General features: G+C 31.0%; 1 protein-coding gene and 1 pseudogene across 2 annotated transcripts; one reads left to right on the top strand and one right to left on the bottom strand.

Moving 5' to 3' along the window:
• Positions 1-1912: 1912 nt before the first annotated feature.
• Positions 1913-5560, bottom strand: LOC147945203 (uncharacterized; annotated as a pseudogene). Its single transcript, XR_015596237.1, has 5 exons — positions 5548-5560; positions 3656-3874; positions 3402-3540; positions 2238-2460; positions 1913-2162 (listed from the first exon to the last, which is right to left on the bottom strand). The product of XR_015596237.1 is annotated as an uncharacterized LOC147945203 (transcript).
• Positions 5561-17909: 12349 nt separating this feature from the next.
• LOC104779548 (NADH dehydrogenase [ubiquinone] 1 beta subcomplex subunit 7) lies at positions 17910-19880 on the top strand. Its single transcript, XM_010503912.3, has 2 exons — positions 17910-18353; positions 19661-19880. The coding sequence occupies exon 1, from the start codon at positions 17988-17990 to the stop codon at positions 18300-18302; it is 315 nt and encodes a 104-aa protein (XP_010502214.1). The 5' UTR covers positions 17910-17987; the 3' UTR covers positions 18303-18353; positions 19661-19880.

The following is a 19880-nucleotide window of genomic DNA, read 5'->3' on the forward strand; positions in this document are numbered from 1 at the left end:
TTTAAAATAGTGCCAATTTCAAAGTCAACATCAACAAATATTAGTCAAGAGCTGACTCAGATGACACATATTTGGGGAATGGCATCAAACATCCAAAACGACGTCGTTTTGGAATGCTTTAGTTTCGTTTTAAAAAGGAAAGGTAACTACCTAGAGTCGAACCCTGGTCTATCATTCCTTTCATCAATGCCTAAACCATCTGATCCCACAAAGTTATTCGAAATATTGGGGAACTTTTATGTTTATAACTATATCTACGTGCGATAATCTCTACATCTTCATCTTCCTTTTTTTCTTGGCATCGTCAATGGCTGCTGCGTTCTCCATCTAGATCCGCCTCTATTGGCCCAGTCGCTGATTGTTTCCGTTTATTGTGGTTTTCCAAGATTTGATTTTTTACTTTTTGATTCTTTTGAACTTTGGAGATTCTCTGTTCCTCTCTGATTATCATCATCATCATCATCATCACTAGGGTTTCTGTTTTCCAGTCAATTTTGAATGAAGATGCCAAAATTATCAAAACTTGAGAAGTGAGAAAATTTGATATGTTCGTCTCTCTTAGCAAGCAGAGATCGGTTCAAATACTATGGAGAAGGAAATCAAAGAACCATGGCGGAGCAGCTATCGACAATGCCAACAAAGAAAGGAAGAGGAGGAAGGAGGAGATCGGTCGATATAGTTATAAACATAATTTTTCCCTAATATTTCGAATAAGGTTGTGGGATCAATTGCTTAAAGGTTTGTTTAAAACTCTGAAAGACGCGAGTTCGATTCTTGGTAGTCTCCTTTTTTTTTTTTTAAACGAAACTAAAACATCAAAACGACGTGATTCTTGGTAGTTTCCTTTTTTTTTTTTAAACGAAACTAAAACATCAAAACGACGTCGTTTTTGATGGTCGATGCCACCTCCTCAAACGCGTGTCATCTGAGTCAGCTCTTGACTAATATTTGTTGATGTTGACTTTGAAATTGGCACTATTTTAGAAAATTGGGTATGAAATTTGAATTTTGTAGAGTATAGGTAGAAATTGACACCGATCATTTGTATAGGTATAAATTGATAGTTTTAAAAAACTATATTATTTTAACAGGTTAATGATAATCTTGAATCAAAAACACAAACACAATTGTAATATATATAATAAACCTCTCCCAAAAACATCAACAACCTTAACCAAATGTCAATGTTTTCAAAACCGGACCGGACAAGCGGTCGAACCACGTTAACCCACGAACCGGCATCATGTCCAGGTTGGGTTAATATCAAAACCCAAAAGCAATTGAACCGGTAAAAACCATATCAACCCGCCAAAAAACCAAAAACCGGTGAACCATTAAACCGGATAAAACCGGGTTCTACTTTTTTTTGTAAAATTGAGTGCAATTAATTTAATTAATTATCTTTTCTAGTTTTCTTCTTAGCAAATTAGCAATAGTAGGGTTTCTTAGAGAATGAAGATTGAATGTTCTACACTCTTATTATCTTATTGCTTTGAGATTTGAATTTCTAAAATATTTTACTAGCTAGTACTGGTTATACTTTGAGTTTGTTACAGTTTGAGTTTATTACTTTTTAATGTTTTTTAAAAACATTATGATTATTGAAGTATTTTATTTGGTATATCAAATTATATCATAGTTATAATCATTGAAAAAAATAACATATCCATACCTATTATTTATAATAATATCATCAAAATCAATTGAACCCGGTTGACCCCGGTCGAACCATATTGACTCATGACCCAAAAGCTTTCCCGGTTCAGTTACCGGTCCGGTTTTAAAAACATTGCCAAATGTATAAGGTTTTGGTTGTATACAAACAATATTTGTCAAATATGTAGGGGAACAAATCTTTAAAATTCAAAACAATCACCTATAAATAAATATAATCTTCTAATTTTGATGCAACTAATAGTAAAATATACCGCGCGTAGCGCGGTGTAATCCCTAGTAATTAAAACAGTAACAAATGTCTAAACAAAAAGAAACAATAACTAAAACAGTAAGAGTGTCTTAATAATAAAATTAAAAAGGCATATTAGCAAGTAAAAAGGAGGATTACTAGCTCCCTCCAGCATCTTTGAACCACTTTCTCAGGCGTCTTCCTCTGAATCACTTTCTCAAGCGTCTTCCCTTTCCCCTTCATAATGATCCAAAAGCTGTATGAAAAATGATTTTGTTAGAGTATGTATGTTACATTAGTGTATAGCTAATAATTCCATAAATTTTATTACCACATGGTAAACAAATGCAGGTAATTAGAGATGGTTCTCCTGCATGACGACTTATTTTTCGAATGATTTTTCCAAACCCATTATTTCCCCCATTCAAGACCTGCTCAATTTTGTACTCTCCAGAATGAATCCCTTCGGGCATTTTTGTTCCGTAGCCGGTCACTAACAACATATGTTGGTCAAGCTTGCGGCTACCTTTTTTAGGTCCTTCATATATTCCATCCTGTTAAACATATAAAAATGCATAACAAGAATTAAAAACAAACAATGTACCGGCCAAAAACTGAATGAAACTCAAGTAAACTAAAGGGACATGATTCCATACATGCCATAGGTTTTCATTTACTTGTGACAAAAAAAATGTTTTCATTTACTTACATAATTTATTTCGTAATTTCAATTGTAGTATATTATTTATTGAGGAATTTCACTCAATAACCAAAAAAAACTACTCTAACCAGTAACTACTCTAACCATTAAAGTTTATATTTTCTATATTTTCTATAAAAATTACATAATTAACCTTTACAACCACCACCACCATCCCCTACCATCACAACCACCATCACCCTACCACCACAATCACCACCCCTACAACCATAATTACCATCATCTCCGGCAGTTACCACTGACCGACCACTGCCGGACCGCCGACCGACCACCACCGGACCTCCGGCCGACCACCGCCGAACCTCCGACCAACCACCACTGGACAACTCTGACCTACCACCGCCGGATTTCCGGCCTACCACCGCCGGACCTCCGGCCGACCACCTCCGGCGGCCCCTATCACCCAAACACCTAACACCAAAATGTTAAATTTCCTCTACCCTTATCCTAATCTTCTAATTTTTTCAAATTATATGCTATATTCTTAATTTGTTTTATGATTTTGGTTAGTAGGCAATTTGACCTTTATTTATTTGTAGTCAACACATAGGGAAAAAAAAAATTTGGTCTTATAGATGACTCAACACCAAACCTAATTTTTTTAATAACAAATCCAGTTTTATTTGTTTCATGTTCCACAGACACCAAAATCAAGATAGAGGTATAGTCCGTATTATTAAACCAAAACCAACTAAGACGTTGATTGCTTTAACAATTCTTCTAGTCATAACGCAACATTTAGAATATATCTTAGACATAAAAGATTATGCTAACCCCTCGGAAGGACAAGAATTCTTGGTGAACATCTATAGAAACAGCCACAGGGCCCTTGCTGGCCAGTTGTATAAGTTTTGTTTCATCTACTTTGTCCAGAATGATGAAATCTTCGACTTTAAATATGCTATTATGCTGCAAAATATATAAATTAATTAACATATAATAACCAAATGTCACCTCACATAAAAGAAAACAACACTAACCAAGAAAGAAACTCAACCCAAAAAAAAATATATTCAAAAGTTTGGTTACCTTGGCTTTTCTGGGTACACAAAACCAATGCTAATTGAGGGCATTCACAGTCTGCTTCTGAAACAGTACCATGTTCGACCAAGAATTTTCGCAAATGTTCCAAATTATCGAGTCCACCTGTAGAGTCTACTTTCTCAATGAGACCGGAGGTAGAAATCTCTTGTCGATTACAAGGCGTGCAGACAAACTTCTAGTTGGCGCAATAGTCCAACAAACACCTTCACATACATATTATATATTAAGTTAAAATTTATATACAGCCACAAAAATTATTGCATAACAATTAAATTAGAAAAAATTAATCAAATGTTATCCACAAGTTGGTTTATTCTTCGTATCTAACAATTTTCTAAAAATTGTTCAAATGTTTAGTACTCTGGGTGTAATTACAATTCCCTCCTTTTCTAAAAATTGTTCAAATGTTTAGTACTCTGGGTGTAATTACAATTCCCCCCTTGGGTTTATTTTTTCGATTTTGATTAAAAATAAATAAAAATATACACATCAGCAAATTAAAATACACATCATTTTCGATTTTCAACGTCACAACCGAGAAAAATCTTAACGTCTGAGTTATAGTATTTACGGGAATACGAAAGATCTCGTCGATTCATATGACAGCTGAGTTATAATGTTTTGTGTCTGAGTTATCACAAGAAATAATCTGAAAGCAAACAGTTGATTTATATTACTTGACGACTGAGTTATAGTATTTACGGGAAAACGAAAGGTCTCGTACATTCATATGACGGCTGAGTTATAATGCTTTGTGGTATCACAAGGAATAATCTGAAAGCGGAAAAACGAAAGGTCTCCTCGATTAATATGACGGCTGAGTTATAATGCTTGACGCCTAAGTTATTGCACAAAATAAAACAAATGTATTACAGTAATACTGCATTGGACAAGTTTTCGCATTGTGCCCAACTTGTTTACATCGAGAGCATGCGTTTAGCTCATGGCTAAACGTGTCCAATCCGTAGTCTTCAAGAACAAGCTCCACAAGCTTGTCGTGTGTTGTGCCTCCATCTATCTGCACAACTATACATCCTCTATCGTTGGTGTTAAATACATATCTCTATTTCTTTACCCAAATACCGGAAACAACTAGTACCGGAACTGGATCCATGAAAGAAAATGAAGAACAAGGTGAAGAAGAAGAAGAAGAACAAGGTGAAGACGAAGGTGAAGAAGAAAGTGAAGAAGAAGTAGAAGAACAAGGTGAAGAAGAAGGTAAAAACCATGTAAGAACAAGAGTCGAAGGAACGAAGTTTCGTATTTCCGGAGAAGAAAGATGATGACATGGAATGCTGACGTGGATGATGCGTCTGACGTGGCAAATCAGCCATCAAACAAATTATAACTCAACCTAAATAAAACTCAGCCATCAAACAAATTATAACTCAGTCACAACATGAATAACATTACAGTAATTAAAATATGTAACTCAGCTGAAAATATGTAACTCAGCCGTATCATTGAATAAGTCAGCCGTAACTGAATAATATTCTAGTAATTAATCTTTTGTTACTAAGTCAGCCGTGAAATGGCCGAGTTGTACGATAAGTCAGCCTATCACGGCTGAGTTATAGTTTTTAACCATAACTCAGCCAAAACTACATCTCATAAGTCAACTGTTTTCATAACTCAGCCACCCGGAAAAAATTAATTCAGCCGTGTCGTAGTGATAACTCAGCCAAAATTTTGACAATTCAACCATCGGGTGAAAACTCAGCCGTAAGGACGGCTGAGTTTGAGCATAACTCAGCTAGATTTTAATAAGTCAGCCGTAACGCTTGGCTGAGTTATGCTCTAAGTCAGCCGTTTGCTCTTACGCAAATGTTTTTTCCATAAATCAGCCGCAACATACCTATAACTCAGCCGTCATTACCTCTATAACGCATTACGGCTGAGTTATTTGATACATGTCAGCGATTTCTGATGTGGCGTATGACATGGCAATGACATTTTTGTAATTACGTTTTTCCGGTAAACAAAGGCACGCTGGTTATTTTGAAAATATCCAAAATATTTTAGTAATAAAATCTTTTTCTGTAGATTCTGGTAATATTACCTAAAATGTATAACATTTAAGTAAATCTCCCAACAAACCATGACAAAGTTTTTGTGTATACAGTAAAATCTCTATAAATTAATAATGTTGGGATTGCAAAAATTTATTAATTTATAGAGCTTTTATTTTATCGATAAATTAATAATTATTAATTTATAGAGAGATTGTCTATTTTTGGTAATTTAAAAAAAAATTAAAATTAAGTTTTAATTGTTATAAATAATATTTTTATATAATCAATTATAAGGAAAATAACAATTCTCTTGTTTTGAAAAGAAAACTAAAAGTTTTTGATATACTAAAAATATTAGAAATGAGGTCTAACAAAAACTAATGTTCATATATATACATATATTTGATAATTTATATAATTATTAATTTATACTATTGTTGGGACCATATATTTAAAAGGATTTTCAAAAAAATATATATTTTATTTTATTATATTATCGAATTATGTTCAAAATTACACTGGTCCCCAATTTGGGACCAGAGAAATTTATTAATTTAGAGAAGATATTAATTTATCGAGTATTAATTTATAGAGGTTTGACTGTATATTGCCATAGGTTTTCATTTACTTTCATAATTTATTTAGTGATACTATTAAGTTCAACAGATTAGTCAACACAACAAATTTAATGGGGATGCATGCATGTTAAGAGTGAAAACTAAACATAACTTTTTTTTTTTGGCAAACACACAAAAACCAAAGAAAGAGGCAAAATCCATACTATAAGCCAAATTCAATTACGACATTAGTTGCTTTAACAGGTCTTCTGGTTAACCTCAATATTACTAAAACCCAAAACCTGAACCAGATAAAAGAAACCAAACAAAACCATTTCAAATTGAAGAGAACGAATTGTATAATAGATAAATATAATATGTTCATAACTCAAAAAACCCAAAATCAAAAATCAGATTTGACACTTCACTAAATTATCCAACCTTAAATTACTTCCTACTTGTACCAGTGAAATACTATATAGTATTTATGTAATAAAAAGTATACTAAAAATTTGAAACCATACTTTGTATTCATTTGGAATCAAAAAATTAACTTACGTCGGTTTCCTTGGTTGATCACGCCTCTTATAACGCCCACCTCGTCGCACTAATCCAAATCTATTTTCTTTTACATTTGGCGGGATATCTTATTATATAAAGTTCAATGTCAAATTTACTAATTAATAAGATTGTGACAAGTGTCAATTGTATCATTCAGATGTTGACATATGTCAAAATTACTAATCAACAAGATCGTGACACGTGTTAATTGTATCATTCAGATGTTGACACATGTCAATTCTAAGATTATGACAAGTGTCAATTGTATCATTCAGATGTTGACACATATCAAAATTACTCATCAACAAAATCGTGACACGTGTCAATTCTAAATTTATTAAAACTTTAAAAAATAAAAAGTGTCAATTGTATCATTCAGATGTTGACACATGTTAAAATTACTCATCAACAAAAACGTGACCCATGTCAATTCTAAATTTATTAAAACTTTAAAAAATAAAAAGTGTCAATTGTATCATTCAGATGTTGACACATGTCAAAATTACTAATCAACAAGATCGTGACACGTGTTAATTGTATCATTCAGATGTTGACACATGTCAATTCTAAGATCGTGACAAGTGTCAATTGTATCATTCAGATGTTGACACAAGTAAAATGGAGAAAATAAAACCTAATTTTATTTAAAATCTTTTAAAGAATTTTTTTTTTTTTGTAAACTTCCAAATGTAAAACAAAAGTTTTGTTTTTAACAGTTTTAAAAATATTAAAAGGCATTTATAAGAAAATTATAAAAATTAGACAGTTTTAAAATTTAGAAAAGATCGTTATAATGAAATTATATATATATATTTTTGTAACTAGATATATGTTAAATTATAGGTTATTTAATGTGTTCATAAAGACAATTTGTTGGTAGTAGTAAAGACTAAAGATTATATTTTAACAGTAAAATATATTTCTGTGTACAAATACACTTTTAGTGGTAAGGTAGATAGTAGATTTGTAAATGGATATACATTAGTATATTATAGCAAAAAAAACTATTTTCTATAACTAAAAGTTTATCTCTTTACTTTTATACATTGTTTTTACTTACAAAAAGAATTAAATATATATTCTTTGTTAAATTAAATTTTATTTTAATAACTTGGACTCATCTACAACTATTCTCTTTAACTAAAGGTGTATCTATTTACTTTTTTTTTAACCAAACAATAAATTAAAATAAAATTATTCGGTTAGTTACCCAAGCTGGAGGAAAGGAGTTTACAAAGGAAACTTCAGAGATAAGAGAATGCGAAGCACAAACAAGACAATCTGCCTTCGTATTTGACGCACGCGGGATCCAAGAGATGGAGAATAGTGGGAAGGACTCCAGCGGGTTAAACTCATCGAGCAGGTTGGAGAAAGACGACAAATCTTTTAGGAGACTACACCATAGTGAATAACTCAGCACAATCAATCTCGAAATGTTGACAAGCGATCCTGCAGCACGTATCCACTCCATGGTCCACAACAACGCTTTTAACTCCGAATGTAGGGGGAGGGGCTCTGTCTTAGACACTTAACCCCAAACAAGGTTCGCTCCTCATCAACGCAACACCACCAGCCCAATCCTGAATGAACATTGGTTGTTTTCCAAGAACCATCAATCTGACAACAAGGTAAATAAACCTCGACATCTGAAAACAGAGATGGAGCTGACATGACCACCGTAAAAGAGAGTGCATCTTCCCATGCTAACTTATCTCCCAAATCCTGAGCAATTATATCATTCGCCTCGATCTCTAAACTTTAAAAAACTTTTTTTTATTTATGACCTTTCAAATTGCCCATAAAATTTATGGTAACTGAAGAAGTTGATCAGGATCACCCTATTGAGAGACACCCTTCCAGAAAACAAAATCCAAATTCGAGTACACCGACTCATGTGGAAAACTCTCTGACAAGACCGGAATCGGAGATAAATCCCAAACTTCACAAGAGCGAGGGCTTTCAAAGAAAACATGATTAATAGTCCCAACCGCAGAGTCACACCTTTTACACCAAATATCACATTGGGCATCTCGGTGTATCTATTTACTTTTATAGATAGTTTTTACTTACTAAAAATATTTAATTTATATTTTTTGTTAAATTTAATTTTATTTTAAAAACTCTAAATCCGCACATTGGGCGGTCCTAATCTAGTCATGTATACAAACACATAATAACAGAAAACATATTAATTATATAGTTTTGACAAAAATAAAATAAAAATCCCCTTTTTAATAAAAGAGAAGTACACAACATAGTTTTTTGTAGATTTTATATTTTTAATAAATGGTTACAAATGGTTACAAATAGTTTATAGATATGTTATAGATTAATCCATATATTAATATGAATGGTTACACCTAAATATTAGGGAAATTCCTGAAAGAAGTATTTTCTTAATGGTGGTGAATGATGAAAGTATGCAATGGTTAGATATGAATGGAATGATGGATGGGTGTTTCAATTCCCCTTATGCTGTTGCAGTATAAGAGGTATCAATCCTAAATGAGTGTTTGTGAACAATTAAGATATGCATATGAATCTAAGTTAAGACAAATGTGAAGATTGTTTGTCACTAACAATCCTAAGATGGAAATGTAAAATGCAGAAAATAAACTACAAGAACTAAGAACTAGATGCAAATGAAACTGAATGATTGTAACAGTAATGAAGCAAGAACAAAAGTAGGAACTACTACTAATGAACTAATGCAAGACAGGTAATGAACTGAAAACTAAATGAATGCAACTAAAATGAAACAGGAATGAAACAGGACAATCACAAATCATAAACAAGAATTCTGGGGATGAACTCGAGCAAGCACTCGACCGAGTGTAGGTCGAGTACAGGGTCGAGCTAGAATAATCCGGAAAACAGAGCAATGCTAGAAAAACAGAGCAACACAAGAACGAATCAAACAACAAGCAAGCAACAGGATTAAGACTAAGATATCAATAAACAAAGAAGGCCTTGAGGAGGGATTCATGGGCTAGACTAATGAATGAGGCTATCACACTTTGGCCAACAAATCTCAAGCAAAGCTTTGAGCTAATCTCTAGACACATTAATCTAAGACAAGCTTCTTCCACTCTCATGGCAAGAATCAATCAAACCTATGCATCTCTAGACTTGTTCTCACAAAGTAAAGAATCTACACAAGCAGGCATTAAGCAATATGTCTCATACCAAGCAAAACCTCTAATCTCTTAGCAAGCAAGATGGTAAGCTCTAGATCTAGCCTTATCTATGCCTCTTAAACATTGGTGTGATGCTAAGAAGCTTAAGATCAGATCCTACCCTCTCAGATATAGGATCAGCATTAAGAACATCTACCCTAGAAGAGATCTACAACAATCAAGCTTGACCAAAACAAACAAACCTCAAACAAAGCCTAGCCTAACCCATCCTCAAGATCCTAAGGAAACTACTCACAACAATACATGATGAACAAAGTCAAAAACCCAGAAAATATTGAAACTTGCATTATCAGAAAGATGAAACAAATATCTTCAATATTAATGAAAGGATCAAACTCAAATTCTCAATATTAAAAAAGTTATGAAACCAACAATATTGAGGAATTTAGTCTTTTTCAAGTACAAAATCTAAGAAAAATAAAAGTGCAAAAGGAATAATTCCCAAAAAGGGTAAAACTAGGTTTTGAGAATATCTAAAAAGCTGGATCCCTTGGTAGCTGCAGGTACAAGGCTTTATATAGGAGATGAGGTGGAAGCCCTAAAAATACAAAAAGTCAAAGTAGTCAACGGCTCGGTCAACTCGACCAGTGCTCGGTCGAGTGGCTTGGTCGAGCTGGCTTCTCTCGTGCAATCTCCACTCGGTCGAGTCCTCCTCAGCACACGGTCGAGTCCTCCTCAGCACACGGTCGAGTGTCTGGTCGAGTGTGCGGTCGAGTTGGACTCTGGACCTTGGTTCTTCAGCCTTAACTCCCTTGTTTCCTCCTCATGATTGCTTCACATCTCTTCTCCATTGCTTTCATGCTCCTTAAGCTCCAAAATCACCTGTTTATGCATGAAAAGATGCAAATGCAATGCAACTAAACTCTAATGCATGATTGGTCCTAAAGCTATGCAATAATGGTTAAAATGGATAGCAAAAGATGCAAAAGATGTGAATAAACTAAGGGAAAACAAGGTAAAATATATGAACATCAATTCCAAATTGATAATTGATATATTAATGGTAACAAATAAAATCATGGATATTCCAAACTGTATTTTTGGAAGATTTTAGTCTTATGTCACGTTGTTTCCAAAGATCTCTAAACACAATATTACAAATTTATTTTCCACAGATTTTATCGATAGACCATAAAGTTAACCAAAGATAGATTACGAAATTGATAGATTGATTGGTTACAAGTTGAATAGTGGGTTACAAGATAGATAACGAAATAAAATTTAATCAATGCTATAGCACGGGTAATTATCTAGAATCATTAACAATATAAAACTTACATAATAGGTATTTTTTTCAAGCCTTCATATTTAGCATATGATTTTATTGGATAATGTTTTATCCAAAAAAAACTTTTAAAAGCAATGACATAAATTATATTTTACGTAGCGTAGCGTCAATCAAGAGGGAATTTTCATTATTCCCCAGCTAGGTTTTAGACCAAAATGAATTAAATTTAAATTTAAATTTAAAATAGCCCAACACCTTAGCTTTGACCATAACATAATTATTGTTACTATTTTTTTTTTCTTTTTTTTCAACCATTGGACCACAACTAGCCGCCTTATTAGCCAAATTTCTATATTCGTAGGAACCGAGACTCGATCCCGGGTATGATGGTGCCTTATATAATTAGACTTAACTCCTGCCACTGCATTAAGGTCACTTCACAAATAATGTTACTATTTTTTTTTCTCATTTTTGCTTTTTTATTTTATTTTGTAGGGTTTCGTGTTAAACTTTCTGATTTCAATAAATCAACAATGGTTTTAAGAAAAAGTTTAGTGGTCGATTAGACAATGGGACAGAATACTAATGGAAAAAATGCCACAAAAATCCGAATTTATTTTTATTTGGACGTTTAATATCCAATGATTTTGAATTGGAAAAAAATACATCAAATCATAATAATGTGTCATTTAAAATCCAAAATAATAAGTGTTGTTATTTTCATACCTACGATTTTTCAACAAAATAAAAATTCCAATTTTACCCGATTAGGCGATTATCTAATTAATTATTAATTTTTAATATAAAATTCTCGGTTTTCTGTTGACCATATCAAACTGGGAATTAATCCCGGTTATCACTTCTCTCTTCTTCCTCCTCCTCTTTCTCTCTTCTTCCCCCTCGTCTTGTTTCTCGAAATTTTCTATTTTTTTAAACAAGAAGGTATCAGAGAGGTGATAACGTTTGCAGTGACAACAATTATAATATTCAAAGGTATCAATCAGATTTTGCTCTGAATTTTTTTTTTTTTTTATAACATCTCTCTCTTTTTCTTTTTTAATTTCGTTTTTGTGTTCTTTGTAGCAGCAGCCTAGAAACTTAAAAAAAAATGAATTGACCGTGTGCATGTTTCTGTGTTCGTGCTTGGTCTGAATCTGACGAAACCAAAAAGAAAAAAATCTGGAATTCAGACAATATCAAAACAGAAAAGAAATCGAATTTGTCATAGGATGTTTGAGATCCAAAGCAGACGTTATTTGACAATGGAACTCCAATCTCAAATTCTGATTCTCCGTCCGAACAACGACGCTAAACGAGCCAACATCGTCGTAAGTTTTAGGATTTGTACGGCTTCACCGTCGAAGGAGATGAAACGACGCCGATTAGAGAGAAGAGAAGAAGAACGAGAAGTTGAGAACCGGGTTTAATCTCGGTTTGATATGGTTAACACAAAACCAAGATTTTTTATATTAAAAATTAATAACTAATTAGATAACCAGGGTAAAATTGGAATTTTGATTTTGTTGGAAATTCGTAGATATGAAAATAACAACACTTATTATTTTAGGTTTTAAATGACACATTTTTATAATTTGATGTATTTTTTTTCCAATCTAAAACCATTAGATATTAAACGTCTAAATAAAAATAACTTCGGGTTTTTTTTGGTATTTTTTCCGAATCATATATATAAAAGTAGAGTTCTGATCTCTCCTTATTGGTCAATTTGATATTTAATGTTTTAAAATATAATATTTATTTTTAATTAAACTTAAAATTCAACACATTTAATCATATATATAAATTCATACTTTAATTTCACTAATTACTACTAATTTGTAACTGAAATTCATACTTTAATTTCACTAATTACTACTAATTTGTAACTGAAATTAAATAAATTATGAATTGACTATTGTTTTACTCAATTCATTTTTAATTAAACACACTATCAATTAAAATTATAACTCCTCTAATTAAATTATTTTAGAAATAACTTCTATCACTACAAATACTATAAATAACCATTCCCACATCCTCCTCCACCATATCTCAAATTCTAAATACTTTTTTTTTTTGTTTTTTTTTGTTTTTATGTTTTTGCATGGGTAGAAAACTCATTGTAAGTGTTTTTTTTTTTACAACTCATTGTAAGTGTTTAATTATATATTTTGTTGGATATCCCCTATATATTATTAATAGAGAAACATTTTGGCAAAAAAGCTGATATGTCAGCATTATAGAGCTCAGTGCAGAATATATAAATTAACCCTCAAACATCAACTTATTTACAAATGTTTGCCACTGTAATTATTTAAAACAAAATTAATAAGAAAATAATGACACCTACACAAGCCTATTGAACGCATAATCTCTACTACCCCTATAAATACATTCGTCTCATAAATAAGGTATACATCGTCACCCACGATCATCACCAAACAACTCCAAAAAATATGCCTTCTAATTTCAATTAAGAAGTTATTATTTTTTATTAATGATTATAGATAGATATTTTCGGTTCCATGTTTCCTTGATTATAGATGTAAATCAACCCGCATATCATGTTGAAAAATTAGCAAAACCAAATTTAAAATCATACTAACCTTAGATATAGCAAACTTAATCCTTGAATAACTTGGCAAATTTGTTCAAAAAAAAAAAAAAAAGAATAACTTGGCAAATAAATATATGACATAAATAATAACCGAAACAAATATACTCCACACAGATAATTCAGTTATATAGAGAAAACATAATCTTTGATTCGCATAAAAAAATGAATAATATAATAACAGAAACAAAATTTTTTGATTTGCTGACTAACACTTTGCCCAAAAAAACAGACGACTAATATTTCATCTAAGATTGAAAGTAGTACCCCTATATAAACGTATACATCCATTCCTATCATTTCCAACAGTTAACCAACCAAACTTATTGAAAGTTAATAACCACTCAAACTTTTAGTGTCTCATGGCTACTTTCAACAATGTGTCCAATTTAAAACCATTCAAAAACATGTGGAAAAACAAGGTTAAGATAATACTCAGCTACCATGGGTGAAACCATTGAAATGATCTCCATTAAGCTAAAGTTAGTTTCGTTTTCTCTACTTAACTTACGTTTTCATTTATAGTCGTAAATCATATACTTTTATAATATACCTGCTTTTCTTAAGAATCGTTGTCTCTTAAATTTCCAGTGTAAAAATTAATATTTTTTGGTCAAGATAAATATATTACTTTATACTAATTGTTTTGTTGTTTTCCCAAACTTTCTCAGGGGGACAAAATTCAAGCTACCATAAAAAATGCTCTCACCGGAACTTTTAGGTACCAACTTACAGAAGGGGATTAAGTTTAACAGTGGATCATTCATATCTTTTGTTTTAATACTCAATTATAAATCAATTCTACATTTAATATCTATACAGATTCAAGAGTCTGATTTAATCCCTACTGAGGTGGCAAATGTCGTGGGCAAAACTTATCTATTTAAGATGGCAATTGAGAAGGAGCATATTGTCTACAAACATTACACTTATAAAGTGTTGAAGATAATCACCAATGGTGAACTGATCAATGAGTTTTCTGACAAAGACTCACAACAGGTTGGTGTTAAGTACTCTTTAAATTTGTTTGAACAAACTAATATGACCCGTATAGAATATAAGAAGCTAATAACATTCTGTAATGTTTTTCTAAACGTAGGAAACCATTGACACAATTGGGCGTTTGGCTGGTAACAAACCTATCCATTACTATTTAGTTTTCATTTATGTGATAAATTCCAATCGAAAAAACCCAAACTACAAATACAATAACCCTATACATATTTTTTATTAACAACTAAATATGAAAGAATAATAATATGAATATTATTATTTAAAGAAATAACAAAGATAAAAAACAAGATTTGCAGTTCACACCCGCGCGAGACGCGGGTCCACTACCTAGTATCTTATATTGTGTTTTCAATTTTATTTTATTTTTTTATGTATTGTTTCCTTTCTTATTATTTTTAATTTTAAATTACATATGATAATAAAAAAAAATTACATTACATATGTATAATAAAAATTTGATGGCTATACAAAAAAATATCATGCAGATTCTAAAAATTATTAATTTTGATCATTTCACAATAAGATAATCAAACTAAAGAAATCATCTTTATTCTTTATCTAGATATTTGATTATTTCTTACATATTTATTTTATTTGTAAAAGTATGCAATATTTTAAGAAAATAAACTATTGTAATACAATAATGAAATTAATTTTCTTTAATTCTCTCTAAGCTCTAAAAAAATGTAATACATATATTTAGTTCTTGTGATCCAACATATAATTATATGAAGCTCTTGATTGTACTTCATATGATTTCATAGGGAATACATTTAATTTGTTACATACAAAATAATTTGGATTTTAATTATTTTACTCTTTAGTTTTTTTTCAGCATTAGCTCTTTAGTTTATGTATTAGTTTATATCATAGTAAATAATCATTTTTACACACACATATATATATACATAAAAATATATAATTTGTTCAATTTTCTCTTTATTGGTCAATGTGCTCTTTAATGTTTTAAAATATAATATTTCTTTTTAATTAAACTTAAAATTCAACTCATGTAATTATATACATAAATTCATACTTTAAATTTACTACTTACTACTAAAATGTAACTGAAATTACATAAATTGTGAATTGACTATTGTTTTCCTACATTTATTTTCAATTAAACACACTATCAATTATAATTGTAACTCCTCTAATTAAATTATTTTAGAAATATAACTTCTATCACTTCAAATCCTATAAATAATGATTCTCACATCCTCCTCCACTATATGTCAAATTCTAAATATTTTCTTTCTTTTGTTTATGTTTTTGCATGGGTTGAAAACTCATTGTAAGTGTTTAGTTATATACTTAGTTGGATATATCTTATATTGAGTTTTCAAATTTTTTTTGTTTGTTTTATGTATTGCTTCATTCTTTCTTTGTTTTCTTATTATTTTAATTTTAAACTACATATGTATAATAAAATTTGATGGCTATACAAAAAAAACTTATCATGTATATTCAAAAATAATATTAATTTTGATCATTGCACAGTAAGATAATCAAGCTAAAGAAATCATCTATATAGGGAATGTACTTAATCTATATAAACAACTTAAACTGATTTGGATTTTAATTATTTAACTCTTTAGTTTATGTAGCAATTCATATGATTTTATAGGGAATGTATTTAATTTATATTAAAAAATTAAACTGATTTGGATTTTAATTATTCAACTCTTTAGTTTATGTATTAGAACATAAACTAAATTATTGAATATCATAGTATATACTCATTTTTATTATGTACAATATACAGTATTTGTTTTACCTTGAATAGTCGAAAATATCAAACAAAACTAGGGGCATTTGCATAAATACCCTTTTTACTATACCTTTTTGCGAAATACAATTTTTGTTCTTCATTTTCAATAATACTTTTTTTAATACTCTCTCTGTTACATAAAGAGTGTCATTTTGACATAATGCACACAAATTAAGAAAATTATCTAAATTTCTGTTTTACCCTTAATAAATGCACTTAAATTTTTGCTCTTTCTAATTAATTACCTCAAATTATAAGGATAAAAGAGAATTTAATCTTTAAAACTGCATTAAAAACATAAAATGACACTCTTTTTGTAACAAAAAAGATGTGTCAAAATGACACTCTTTGTGAAACGGAGGGAGTATATAACATAACTAAATTTTAACCCTAAACTCTAAATACTAAACTCTACCCCCTCAAAACTATATCCTACATCTAAAATAGAAAATCCAAATCAAAATAAAAAAATTTTAGAAGTTAATTTAACACATTATAATTGTGTGAAAGAGAACAAAAATGAAAATAACCAAAAAATTGGTAGTTTTGAAAAAGGGTATCAACAAAATGGTATTTCTAACATTATTATCTCATAAAGAGGTCTATTATGCAGGCTGAACAATAAAAAATAATTTTTTTTTTGATAAATATGTATATATAGTTATATTGAAATACTTTATATAATTTGATATTGTAATGATTTGAATAAATAAAAGTTGATTATTGAATTTAGGAAATTTATTTGTTATATATATATATAGAATTTCAAACCTCTTTTCTAATACCACTTTTGAAAACTACGCCTTTTAAAAAAACTTTATTAAAAATGCTACAAAAAACTGAAATACGTGTAATCTTAGAAAAATATACATAAACTATCTATAGATATATGTGTGTGTAAAATTTTATATATATTTTATAAATACCTTTTAAAAACCTTTCAAAACCTTATAAATTTGACAAAAAAAAACCTTATAAATATTTGGATCCAGTCTCTAAGTAGTATGTACTATCTAGAAATATCTTATAAATCTTATAAAACTTTATAATTTTACATATTTAAAAATGGATAGATGAGAGAGATATTTCTAAAAATATTGGCAAACTTTATAATTATTAAATTAATTAATATAATTAATACAGCATTCCGCGCATATTTTACCTGTATAAAATAAAGAGAAACTATAAAAAAAAAAATCGGGCTTAGTAAATCAAATGGGCTTTTCAGATTAATAAGCCCATTTAAAATGACCCGGAACTAAAGAATCTGACTAACTCCTGGTCAAATCAAATCGGAGAAAGTGAAAAAAAAAAAAAATCAGAGTATTGTTGTTTGTTGAGGTTTGGGGATCGAGAAAAAAAATGGAGGTTCCAGGTTCATCGAAGAAGATGATCGCAACGCAGGAAGAGATGTCTGCAGCTAAAATACCGCTGGGTTCAAGAGATCAGTGCGCTCATCTGTTGATTCCTCTCAACAAGTGTCGTCAGGCTGAGTTTTTCCTCCCGTGGAAATGCGAAGACGAGCGTCACGTTTACGAGAAGTGCGAGTACGAGCTTGTCATGGAGAGGATGCTCGCGATGAAGAAGATCCGTGAGGAAGAAGCTTTGGCTAAAAAGAATAAAGTACAAGGGAGCGGGAGCGGTGTCCCTCTTATCCCTAAAACTGCTAATGCTTAGCCCCTCGATTTGATTCGATTCCTTCTCCGATTTGCCGATTCCAGATTTCAGGTGAGTCTATATAGCTCTTGCTGGCTTTTGCTTTAATCGGAAACTTGTGTGTATGTTTTTGTATGCTCGATTCGATTGGTTTGTGTCCTCTGCAACATGTTCGATTTAGGGTTTCCATTGGGGATAAATGAGATTGGTAATGCATTATCTTGGTTTTGAATTGTAATTTCTCCATTTTCCTACTGTGATTGCTCCAGTTTTGCCTCTCGTGTGAACAACATTGACCACATTTGGATTCTATATCTTGAACAATCGTGCTGTATCAATCATGTTATAGGGAAATGTCTGGACTTTTACTTGTTTTTGGAAACCATCTCTATGATATCTGAAGTTTGGATAAGGATAATTCCATCATTGACTAAGATTGTCTGCAGATTTTGTTTCATTAGTCTTGAAAGAGTTCCTGTTGTTTCCTTCTCATTCAAAGCTTAATAAATTAGTCTTATAAGTACTCAGTATAGCACTAGTTTCCTGAAACCTCTAGCTACTTGTTTATTAATAAGAGGATTTAAGTGTGTTTCACACTGGTTAACAGGACATAGTTCAATTCGTTAGACTATATAATCTTTTTCAGTTTACAACTTGTTTTGCTTGGTGTATGTTCTATGAACTTGTAAATAGTGTCTCAGCAATCATGTTTAGCGTTTTTTATAGTTGTCACTTTGTGTTACAAACCCTTAAAAGGATACAACAGTGTTTCACTGATTAACTAGACATAACTCAATTCGTTAGACTATGTCTTTTTTGTTCGATTTATGTTCTCTCACTTCTAGGCTTTGAACTTCTTATGCTTGATCTATATCTTTAGTGAACTTGTAAATTGTGTCTCAGATATTCATGGGCTAAGAATAGGTACAGTCACTTTGTGTTACTTATAAATCCTTAAGAAGCATTGCAAAATGACATCACCAACTACTAACTTACCTGTGCCTGAAGATCTTCTGCTTTATTGATTCTGCAAGAGATACACTTGTTGATCTGGTGGATATTTATATACAGATATTTATGTCACAACAGCTACAGAAAAGATTCCCTTGGACCTTCTAGTTCTCACTTGCCATTGAGTATTCTTGCATGCTTGTGTGATTCTTTCCTTTTTCATATCGTTCTTATGTGCTCACTACTTGTTCATTGTATATTGCCAATATGATTTGACACCAATGAGTGTCTCTCTGTTCTAAAGACAGACCGCTAAATGTATTTTTGTCTAAGATTCTCAACATTTCAATGATTTTGTTTCTTCTGATTTGATTCTTTATTCTCATTCTTCTGAGTCCTAATTCACACTCTGAAATATATTTGGACAGGGATTCTCTGGAACTGTGAAGAAGTTGGGGCTCTGCTTTTTCAATCTTTTTCTTCTTGTTAGTGATGAAAAAAAATTGTTGCTACATTTTCAGATGTGAATGTTCAAAGATTCTCTTATCTTGTTTTTGTTTTTTCTCTTGTTAACTCTGATGAGGGGTTTGGTTTCCCCACAAAAAAAAAAATAAGATGCAAAACTCATCTTTTTGTTTGGTTTCCCAA

This window comes from Camelina sativa, chromosome 4, assembly GCF_030686135.1.
Source record: "Camelina sativa cultivar CO46 ecotype springtype chromosome 4, ASM3068613v1".
NCBI lineage: Eukaryota > Viridiplantae > Streptophyta > Magnoliopsida > Brassicales > Brassicaceae > Camelina > Camelina sativa.